At 45.8% G+C, this 10970-nt stretch overlaps 1 protein-coding gene across 1 annotated transcript in view; it reads right to left on the bottom strand.

The window, feature by feature from the left end:
- Window positions 1-427: 427 nt before the first annotated feature.
- The window catches only part of LOC117662576 (uncharacterized), a 13189-nt gene continuing 2646 nt past the window's right edge, over window positions 428-10970 (bottom strand). Inside the window, exons 2-4 of the mRNA XM_034412032.3 lie at window positions 8713-9696; window positions 7618-7714; window positions 428-3179 (exon numbers count right to left, since the gene is read on the bottom strand). Coding sequence (XP_034267923.2) covers window positions 1933-3179; window positions 7618-7714; window positions 8713-9561 — 2193 coding nt within the window. The 5' untranslated portion in view covers window positions 9562-9696 and the 3' untranslated portion in view covers window positions 428-1932. The remainder of the gene's footprint in view (window positions 3180-7617; window positions 7715-8712; window positions 9697-10970) is intronic.

Below are 10970 nucleotides of genomic sequence, written 5' to 3'. Positions count from 1 at the left end.
GCTTAGCCACTGGCTCATATTTACGGTAGTTGCAGTTTCCCCAAGTTATGTGATTCCCCTTCTGCGGCTTTCTGACGAGCAAAGTCGATAGGGAAGCCAGCTTCACTTAATAACCGTGTTGCTAACTTAACAACTGCAATGATTCATTTAACAACTGGGGCAAGGCAGGCCATCAAACGCGGCAAAACTCACAATTGTCTCCCTCAGCAACAGAAATTCTGGAATCAACTGTGGTCGTAAGTCGAGGACTACCTATACTGTTGTAACTCCAAACGATCGCTAAACGAATGGCTGTTAAGACAAGGACTATCTGGAGTTACAGCACGATTCATCCTCAAATTCTTTGAGGCAAAAAATCATAGAAAGGGCTCTCATCTTCTGTTTTTTTTTTTCTTCAGATGGGAAAACGTGATTTAAATAACAGCAATGCCAGAAATAGCTCTTTAATGAGTTTTACTCAGTTAATTGTTAATAACATGTAATTATAAAAGGAGGGAAAAAGCAAGTGACAACTGAGGAAATATCATGCAAAGCATAATACACTAAAGGAATATCTTTTTCTCAAAAGTATTCAGAAGAAAGCTACAGAAGATGATTAGGAATCACTAGGCGAGCAGAACAGAAAAACACAAATGCTTTGTTTTAAACCATATTTTAAATGCCTTCTTTGGCCCTTCCTAATAACTTAATTAAGTACTTCCAGAAAAAAAAAAATCACATTATGTGGATAAAGTAGAAGCCAGGGACTATCATTCCTATATACTGTTGACGTACAAGAGCAAATCTCTTTTAAGATTTAATCACATAAAGGGTCCTAGAGCAGTATTTCTCAACCTTGGCAATTTTAAGTTCTGTGGACTTCAATTCCCAGAATTCCCCAGATAGCAAGGCTGGCTGGGGAATTCTGGGAGTTGAAGTCCACACAATTTAAAGCTATCAAGGTTGAAAAATACTACTCTAGGGAGATCCAAGCTAGAAAATGCAGAGTTTCCTGCTCGGCCTTCAAGAGGGATTATCAACCAGATTTACAGATCCTGGAAAGATTACCTGGTATCCCACATGAGCCCCTAGTCAATGTAGACAATAAAGGAATCTTTAGTCCAACGTTTTAAGAGCTATATTCCCCACTTCCTTTTTAAGAAAAATCTGAAATCTGTACAAGGTCTCCTTGATAGAGAGGAAATCTAACAAGGATCAGCCAGCAGAGGGGGTCTCTATGCAAGGACATAAGCGCCTTAGACAAAAATGTACCCATTTTCCCTGAAAATACCGTATAAAAATAAACATTCATAATTCCGTATCAAAGGAGCAAATATTCCTGATGTAAACATTAGATTGTTTTCCCAAACAACTGGAGGGGCAAGTGTGCGTGTTTTGTTTTTGTTTTTTTTAAAAAAAAACATAGTCCATAAAATAAATTGTAGAGCAGGGATCTCCAAAACTTGCCAACTTTTAAGACTTGTGGACTTCAACTCCCAGAATTCTCCAGTCAGCAAAGCTGGCTTGAGGACTTCAGTTCCCACAATTCCACTTGTGGACTTCAACTCCCAGAATTCTCCAGTCAGCAAAGCTGGCTTGAGGACTTCAATTCCCACAATTCAACTTGCGGACTTCAATTCCCACAATTCAGCTTGTGGACTTCGATACCCAGAATTCAACTTCTGGGCTTCAACGCCCACAGCTGGCTGGGGAATTCTGGAAGTTGACGTCCACAAGTCTTAAAGTTGCCAAGTTTGGAGACCCCTGTTGTAGAGGAAGAAAAACAAGGAAGAAAATCAGCCGTAGGGACGATCAACAGTTTTACAAAGGGCTGGATGGCACCACCAAATGCTTTAGGGCCAAAACTGGATGATTTCCAAGAATTATTGAAAATCTCAAGTTTGTTCTGGATGGTCTACTTTTCCTTTGCCACACGCTCCTGCCCTCCTGCCTCTATTCATTCCTAATTCCCTGTTCACTGGTAGTTTTCTCATGAACAGGACCCTCCAGAGTGTCCTCTGCCAAAATCTTTTCGTTTTTCTCTCCCGCATGAACCGTGTAATGCCGATGAAGTTCCGATTTCGACCGGAAGTTCTTCCCGCAATTGGTACAAAGGAACGGCTTGGCCCCCGTGTGAGTTCTCTGGTGGGAAATGAGGTTCGAGTTACGGTTGAAGCTTTTCCCGCACTCCGGACAGACGTACGGTTTTTCCCCCGTGTGGATCTTCTGGTGCCGGGTGAGGCTGGTGCTGTCGCAGAAACTTTTCCCACAGTCCGAACAGATATACGGGGTGCCTCCGGTATGGACCCGCTGATGTCGGACGAGACTCATGTTGGAGTAGTAACTCTTCCCGCACTCGGCGCATTCGAACGGCTTCACTCCGGTGTGGGTTTTCTGGTGGGTGATGAGATTGGAGCTCCAGCGAAACCCTTTCCCACATTCCAAGCACGTGTAAGGCATTTCCCCGGTGTGGATTCTCTGATGGAGAGTCAGATCCGCCTTCCGGCAAAAGTTTTTCCCGCAGTCGGCACAGTGGTACGGTTTTTCTCCCGTGTGGATCCTCTGGTGGATTCGGAGCTCCGATCGTTCGCAGAAGCTGACGCCGCATTCCGGACACTTGTACGGCTTCTCCCCTTTGTGGATGATGGAATGCCTGATCAAGTGCGACTTCACGCGGAAACTCTTCCCGCAATCCAAACACTGGTAGGCCTTCTCCCCTGCGTGGATCCTCTGGTGAATTGTGAGGCCCGAGCTCTGGCAGAAACATTTGCCGCAATCTAAACATTTGTATGGTTTTTCTCCGGTATGGATTCTCTGGTGTCTAACCAGGCTGGTGCTGTAATTGAAACTCTTCCCACAATCTGGACACTTATAAGGCATGTTCCCCATGTGGGTTACCTGAAATTCGATGATATCTGCGTTATCGTCGGCTACTCTGGCAGCCTCGCTGTTCACCCGACAGACTCTCTTCGGATCTGTGCTTTCTCCGATGAGCTCAATGCCTTCAGAAAGAACGGCCTTCCCAGTGTTCTTCTCTGGAGAACGTTCCCCTTCAAATCCTTGCCAAATGCTGGGAACTTCTTGCAGATCACCATTTTGGGAATTCTTCAGGTGTGAGTTCCCCGTCACTACCCCATTGGTGCTTTCTCCTGAGACTTCTGGCAGATCGGTGGTTTTATCGGTGCTCCTCAAAGATTCACCTGGAGAAGGAATAATAGAATAGAATTTTTTATTGGCCAAGTGTGATTGGACACACAAGGAATTTGTCTTGGTGCATATGCTCTCAGTGTACATAAAAAGAAAAGATACATTCGTCAAGAATCATAAGGTACAATACTTAATGATAGTCATAGGGTACAAATAAGCAATCAGGAAACAATATCAATATAAATCGTAAGGATACAAACAACAAAGTTACAGTCATACAGTCATAAGTGGAAGGAGATGGGTGGTGGGAACGATGAGCAGATTAATAGTAGTGCAGACTTAGTAAATAGTTTGACAGTGTTGAGGGAATTATTTGTTTAGCAAAGTGATGGAATTCAGGAAAAAACTGTCCTTGTGTCTAGTTAAGGCAGCATTAATTAAGGCAGAATTTAACATCCAGCTGCCTGCAATTACTGCGAGTTCAATTCTCACCAGGCTCAAGGTCGACTCAGCCTTCCATCCTTTCTAAGGTGGGTAAAATGAGGACCCGGTTTGTGGGGGCAATAAGTTGACTTTGTATAAAATATACAAAAGTATGAAGGCTATTGCTTAACGCATTGTAAGCCGCCCTGAGTCTCCGGAGAAGGGCGGCATATAAAAATAAATAAATAAATAAATTTTAAAAAAGTTGTTCTGGAGTGCAGTGCCCTATAATGTCGTTTTGAGGGTAGGAGTTGAAACAGTTTATGTCCAGGATGCGTGGGGTCTGTAAATATTTTCACAGCCCTCTTTTTGACTCGTGCAGTATACAGGTCCTCAATGGAAGACAGGTTGGTCGCCATTGTTTTTTCTGCAATAAGAGATGAAAGGAGGAAATCCGGCATTTCCATTCGGCTTCACACTTCCAAACTATTCACCAGAACTTTAAAATCACTTTCTGGAAATTAGATGCTCACTTTGGCTATATTTCAATGTTGAAGAACTCTAGGCTTATTCACCTATATCAAGGGTGACAAATTCATTGAGGGTTGTGACCTATATCAAGAGTCTCCAAACTTGGCAACTTTAAGACTTGTGGGACTTAAACTCCCAGAATTCCCTATCCAGCTGTGGGAGTTGAAGCCTGCAAGTTTGAATTCTGGGCATTGAAGTCCACAAGTCTTTAAAGTTGCCAAGTTTGGAGAGCCCTGGCCTGTGTGATAGGCTTTCTTTGGGTCCGAGATGGTGGCTTTTTCACCTCAGGAATGCTTTACGTTGATTTTATGATGGAGCTTTGCAAGAACCAAAAAAAAGGTCTTTTTTCCAAGAAATAAGCTAATAAAACAATGTGCTTTAGGCCTACATAGGGATTTGAACCCATATTCGAGCACCTTTATACCAGAGGTAGCTTACATTTCTATACTACAGGGGTCTCGAACCTTGGCAACTTTTAAGCCTGGCGGACTTCAACTCCCAGAATTCCCCAGCCAGCAGAGAACCCAGTTTGGTGTAATGGTTAAGGTATCAGCAGGGGTGGGCTTCAAAAATTTTAGCAAGGGGTTCTCTGCCTGGTTGCTGGGCGGGCGCAGCCTAGTCAGCCTCCTGCATCATGGTGGGTGGGGCGTTTTTGCCCTCCTGGGCTCCGGAGGCTTTCCTTGAGCTTCTGGGAGGGCGAAAACGGCCTCCCCAGGCTCTGGAGGCCCTCTGGTGGCCAGAAACAGGATGGAACTTCCAGTAGGTCCGTGTTGTGGCTCCGTTACTGGAGCCTGTGTCATCGTCAGGAGAGGACTCCGAGAGTGAAGGGGAGGAGTTGGCAAGGCCTCCCTCTCCAGGACCCTCCTCTCTGGCAATGCCTTCGGTGTCCGCCGAAGAGCAAGAGATAGGGCCAGGGCCAAGCACGTCCATGCAGCCACAGATTGACAGTGATGAGGGTAATGAGTCTTGGCTGGACCCACACCAGCGTCGCAGAGATAAGCGCATACAACAGAAGAAAGGGCGTGCCCGAGATTAGGCTGAGTCACTGGACCACACCCCACAGGATATAAAAGGGAGCGTGGTGGCCAGTCAAACCTTGTGACGAACAAAGCTGAAAGCTTCCACGCCATTCTGCATTGCCGGACTTTTGGCTATAGACTTTGCTGGATTATCTCTGGACTTGATTTGACTCCATAATTATTGAGCTGTTTCTTTTGATGTATCAGAAGTGGGGAGAAATTATCTCTCCTCTTTGTAAATAATAAACTCTTGGCAGGCAGCCACTAGGTTGTTGCCAAGTTCTGTTATCATAAGGAAAAGGATTTTGCCGGCTGGTTTGGTCTTTAACTCCTGAACGTCTGTTGGTGTGTATGCGTGGGGTTGGGGACAGAACAGTCCGTTTTTCGCCCTCCCAGAGCCTCCGTGCGCGCCCTGCATCCAAAACCAGCTGCATGGGGACCCCTGGGAGGGGAGGGGTGGGCGGGGCCAGCCAGGAGTGAGATTTGGGGGTTCTCCGAATTGCACAGAATCTTAGCTAGAGATTCTCCCGAACCCCTGCGAACCCCCAGCAGCCCACCTCTGGGTATCAGGCAGAAACAGGGAGATCCTGAGTTCTATAGTCCCACCTTAAGCACAATGCCATATGTGTAACCTTGGGGCCAGTCACTTTCTCTCAGCCCTAGGAAAGAGGCAATGGCAAACCACTTTTGAAAAACCTTGCCAAGAAAACTGCAGGGATTGTCCAGCCAGACTTGGAGAATTGGATACAATTGAATGAAAGGCCGGGGGGGGGGGGAGAACCTTGAGACTACAACCCCCATCATTCCCACTTAGCATATGAGGAAATTTTACAAACAATATTTCCTTGTGGTCTCCCATCAAATACTAACCAGGCCCAACCATGTTTAGCTTTTGAGGGTGGATGGGAAAAAGAGGCTCCAGCCAAGGCCATATACTTTTCTGAGAGCAATACAAGCACAGTTGTCCTTGACTGACAACAGTTCATTTAGTGACCATTCAAAGTTACGACGCCACTGAATAAAGTGACTTATGACCATTTTTCAGAGTTATAACCTTTGCGGCATTCCCCATGGTCATGTGATCAAAATTCAGACGCTTGGCAACTGATTCACATTTATGACCATGGCTACGTCCCAGAATCATGTGATCAGTTTTTGCGACCTTCTGACAAACAAAATCAATGGGAGAGGCAGATTCACTTAACCACTGGATTACTAATTTAACCACCTCAGTGATTCACTTAACAACTGTGGCATAAAAAGGTCGTAAAATGGGGCAAAACTCACTTAACAACAGAAATTTGGGGCTCCATTGTGGTCATACGTCGAGGATTACCTGTACAGTATAGAAGAAATTTGCCATTGCCTGGTTCCGGGATGTTTTAATGTCTCCGTTTCGTTCACGTCTTTTGGATTTCCTGGTGGTCTCCCATCCCCATAGGAAACCAGGCTTGACTTGCTTAGCTTTCTTCTAGATAACTCAGGATTGGCCAAATCACAAGACTTAAAAAAAGAGTAATCAATTCCATCTGCGGTTTTCTGCAATGGGCAATCTGTTTTATCTGCACGATTATTTCCAAATCCGTTTTGAACCCCAAAACACTTCCCAAGTCAACATACAAAGTGAACATTTGAAGGCATCCTACACAGGGGTGGGTTCTAAATTTTTTTACTACCAATTCTGTGGGCGTGGCTTATTTTGTGGGCATGGCTTGATGGTCATGTGACAATTATTTAGGATTTAGCAGAGGTACTGGTCTACCAGGCTTTTAACTGCTTGCAGAGCTGTACCGATCTACCCATTTATTTTTGGCAGGCACTGGTCTACCCATTTATTTTTGCAGGCACTGATCTACTCATGTATTTTTGCAGACACTGATCTACTCATTGTATTTTTGCAGGCACTGATCTTCTCATTTGTTTTCTTTTAACACTGATCAGCTGTAGGGCGGCCCTTTGAAGCCCTGCTGCAAGAGTTTAAACAGTTTTTTTCCCTCTAGCCATCAGCTGGGACTCAGGAGGCAGCAGTGGGGCCAAATAAAAGGTAAGACTAACGCGGGGGTGGGGGGGCACAGGGGGCAGAACCAGTTCAGTGACATCGTATCGTCACCGCTACCGGCTCGGGAGAACCGGGCCAAACCGGGAGGAACCCACCACTGATCCTGCACCACAAAAGGCAGAGGTGGGGAGAAATTGACTTGACAAAATTATGTCTCTCACTCCCATGTAGTTTTTGTATGTTTATTTATGCTCCTGGCAGTTATTACCAGTTGACCTTTGTGCTAAGATCTTCTGCTGGGATCTTCTCCCTTTTAGAGGTGGGATAAAAAAGCACCAATCTGCACAGCCTTCTCCAGGATACCACAAAGACAGCGAGCAGCCTGGTTTAAAAACCCGATCACTCTCTTACAAGCAAGGTGCGAAGCCTGATCCAAACCATCTCAAATCCAGGCAGAGTCAGGACGTCCTTCATGCTTCACCAGTGAAGAAGATGACTCTTCCCCATCAAATAACTTACCGTGGAGGTTGGAAACTCCATTGTCATCTCCCTGTTGACAATCCAAGGACTTCTGCTCAGACCCAGAAAAATTCAGAACTGGCTCTTTCACCGACACCTGAAGCAAAAAAAGAAAGTGTTAAGATCAAAGAGCAGAGAGGCTTTTTTTTTTTATTTTAATTTTTTTATTTTCAATTTACATAACAATGAACATTTTTTAACAGTACTGTGCCATGTGTCTCTTACAGGTATTTACATTTGTTCCTATACATTTTTGTTTCTCTGTTCTAACCAATTATACCACTTATCCCACACCTCATAAAATTCTGCATCTTCCTTGCCTTTCATTTCTAAAATGAGCCTTATCTAATTCAGCACATTCTAGTATCTTGTATATAATCATCTCATTGGCTGGTATATTTTCTAGTTTCCAACATTGAGCATAGACAATTCTCGCTGCTGTTATTATGTGTAAAATGATGTATTGGAGTTGCTTCTTGATCTTTCGGTTAATCATTCCTAATAAAAATAGTTCAGCTTTGAATTCAATTTGTTCTCCTGTTATCTCCTGCAGCCATCTCCTTATCTGTTCCCACTATTTTTTTGCTTTGGGGCATTGCCACCACATGTGATAAAATGTTCCATCTTTGTGCTTGCACTTCCAGCACTCCGGTTTCATATTTGTATACATTTTAGCCAATCTCGAAGCAGAGAGGCCTTAAAGGGCATCTAGCTGCCCCTTGTATGGTGGGAAGCCCTCTCCTCTACTCCCACCACCCATTATCACAGAGCCTACAAAAAGCCAGCCCTGGTTCAACTATTTTCCAAAGTACCAAAAGGCAAGACAAGAAACGAGTGCCTTGTCTGCAGAGCTATCCAGGCTCTGGATCTTTACTTCCAGCTTCTGGCAATAAACAGCAATAGTGAACAATGGGTTCACTTAACAAACAGAGCAAGGTTGTTAAGTCAAAGGCTACATGTACTGGCTAGGGAATTCTGGGACTTGAAGTCCTTTACTATTTTAAAAGTTGCCGAGGTCGATAATGACTGGTTTATGCAATTCAAGATAGGGCCACAGCCTCTGATCCCTCATCCCAAACCACGCGCCCTTCTCACCTGCTCATCCAACGTCTCAGGTACCCATTCCTTCTGCCGGAAGCCCTCGGCCAGAGCCACTGCCTGGGCACAGGTTTGGGGGCAACCCTCCACCACCCAGCTCTGGAGTTTGGGGGGCAGGATGGCCAGGAACTGCTCCAGGATCAGCAACTCCAGGATCTGCTCCTTGGTGTGTCTCTCCGGCTTCAGCCAACGGCAGCAGAGGAACCAGAGACGGCTGCAGACCTCACGGGGACCTGCGGCCTCCTGGTAGCGGAACTGGCGGAAGTGCTGGCGTTGAATCTCCGAAACGACAACGTCCGCCTCTGGAAGCTCTTCTTTGGGCAGCTCGGAGGGTTTCAGGTTTCGGTGGGGCTCTTGGGATTCCCCACTGAAATCGGGCTGGGTTTGGGTCTCCCGTTCTTCGGTGAACTGGGTGCCTTTGGCCTTTACCTTGACGGAGGCTGGAAGTATCGCAGAAGTATTGTGGAGAGAGGAGCTCAGTTCTTGTAGGCTTGAGCAGCCGAGTCCCGGAGCCTCCACTGTCTTAAGGAAGTCTTTCCACCGGGTCTCCTCTGAGATGGGAACCCCCAGGTCCAACTCTTCTTTATACAAGTCTCTTGGGGAGCTGATCAGAAAAGCTCTGGTACTTCCATCTTGGAAGGAATCAGCACATCCCTTCCCCTTCGCTCCCGCTCTGGCATCTGTGGTGTCCTCCCAGGCGTCCTCCCACCCCACCACCTCCTCCTCAGCTGGCACATCTGTCTCCTCTTCCTGCTCCTCCACTTCTTCATCCAAGGTCACCTCTGGCTTTCGTCCGGCCTGGATTGCGGGGCCCAAATCCAACAGGGCTCCCTCTTCCATCGCCATCCTGCACAAGGTTAATGGCCAACCATCCGCCTTGCCTTCCAAAGCGTCCCAGGGTGCCTTTTGGGATTACAGGAAATTTGCAAGGTGGCAAGTAATTAGAGGTAGGGGCGTTGCCCAATGCCTAGGAGCTTCTTTCTGAAAAGTGGGAGGAAAAAGTAGGAAATAGAAATTAGAACGAGAAGAAAATGACAAGTAGTTCTCGATTTAAGACCACGACTGAGCCCGACGTTTTTGTTGCTAAGTATTGGTAAGTGAGCTGTGCCCCGTTTTAAGACCTTGCTTGCCACGTTTGTTGAGCGAATCGCTGCAGTTGTGAAATTAGTAATACGGTTGTTAAGTGAATCTGGCTTCCCCATTGACTTTGCTTGTCAGAAGGTCCCAAAAGGGGATAGCATGACCCCGGGAGATTGCAACCGTCATAAATGCGAGTCACGTGACCATGGGGATGCTGCAATGGTCGTGTGAAAAACAGTCACAAGTCACTTTTTCCACGGCCGTTGTAACGTCAAACGGTCACTAAATGAACTATTGTAAATTGAAGACTCTCCATACTTCCTATCTTCCGATCCCTTTTTTTAACTGTCAATCTTTCCAGGTACAGCAGACTGGAAATCCATCCAGATAAGTTAATTCTATTTTATTGTAAGTCTGTCAAGTTTCGTGGTCGTCTCGAATGTCAGTGCCGGATGTCAGCACTTCAACCTGCATTTACTCTAGTGCTGACAAAGGCTACATTACTTACATGGCTTAGGCCCGGGGTACCTGCAGGATCATCTCCTGCCATCCTCCCATCGTCCGGTGCGCTCACACAGAGCGGGCCTCCTCAGGGTGCCGTCAGCCAGACAATGTCGGCTGGCGGCCCCCAGGGGGAGAGCGTTCTCTGTGGGAGCGCCGACCCTCTGGAATGGACTGCCCACTGGCCTCAGGACAGCCCCGATCTCCTTTCCTTCCGCTGTGAACTGAAGATGTGGCTTTGTCACCAAAAGGGCTGAATCCATAGGGTTGATTTTAAAAATTTGAATTTGAATTTATTTTTAATCCATTTTAAACTGATTTTAATGTTTATGTAATTTTTTAATGTTCCTTTTGTAAGCCGCCCTGAGTCCTTCAGGAGAAGAGCGGCATATAAATTACATAAATTAATTAATTAATTAATTAACAGAATCCTGCACATACGGAAAGTACAAAACTCTTGGCATTTTTTTTAAACAGCTGGTAAACTAAAGGATGTCAGCATTCTGATGCTGCCATAAAAAGGAGGAGATGAGGCTTGACTTTTCACCTACTTATTTTCTCTGTAGATAATATCCCCTAGGAGATGGGATGGGAGGGGGACATTCCTGTGGGCTGAGGTCAGAAGCTGGGGAGGCTGACTTGGAAGATGGCCAATGAGAAGATGAGAATTGGGG

This window comes from Pantherophis guttatus, chromosome 2, assembly GCF_059756535.1.
Source record: "Pantherophis guttatus breed Tessera chromosome 2, ASM5975653v1, whole genome shotgun sequence".
Taxonomy (NCBI): domain Eukaryota; kingdom Metazoa; phylum Chordata; class Lepidosauria; order Squamata; family Colubridae; genus Pantherophis; species Pantherophis guttatus.
This window is presented reverse-complemented; position numbering and strand designations above follow the sequence as displayed.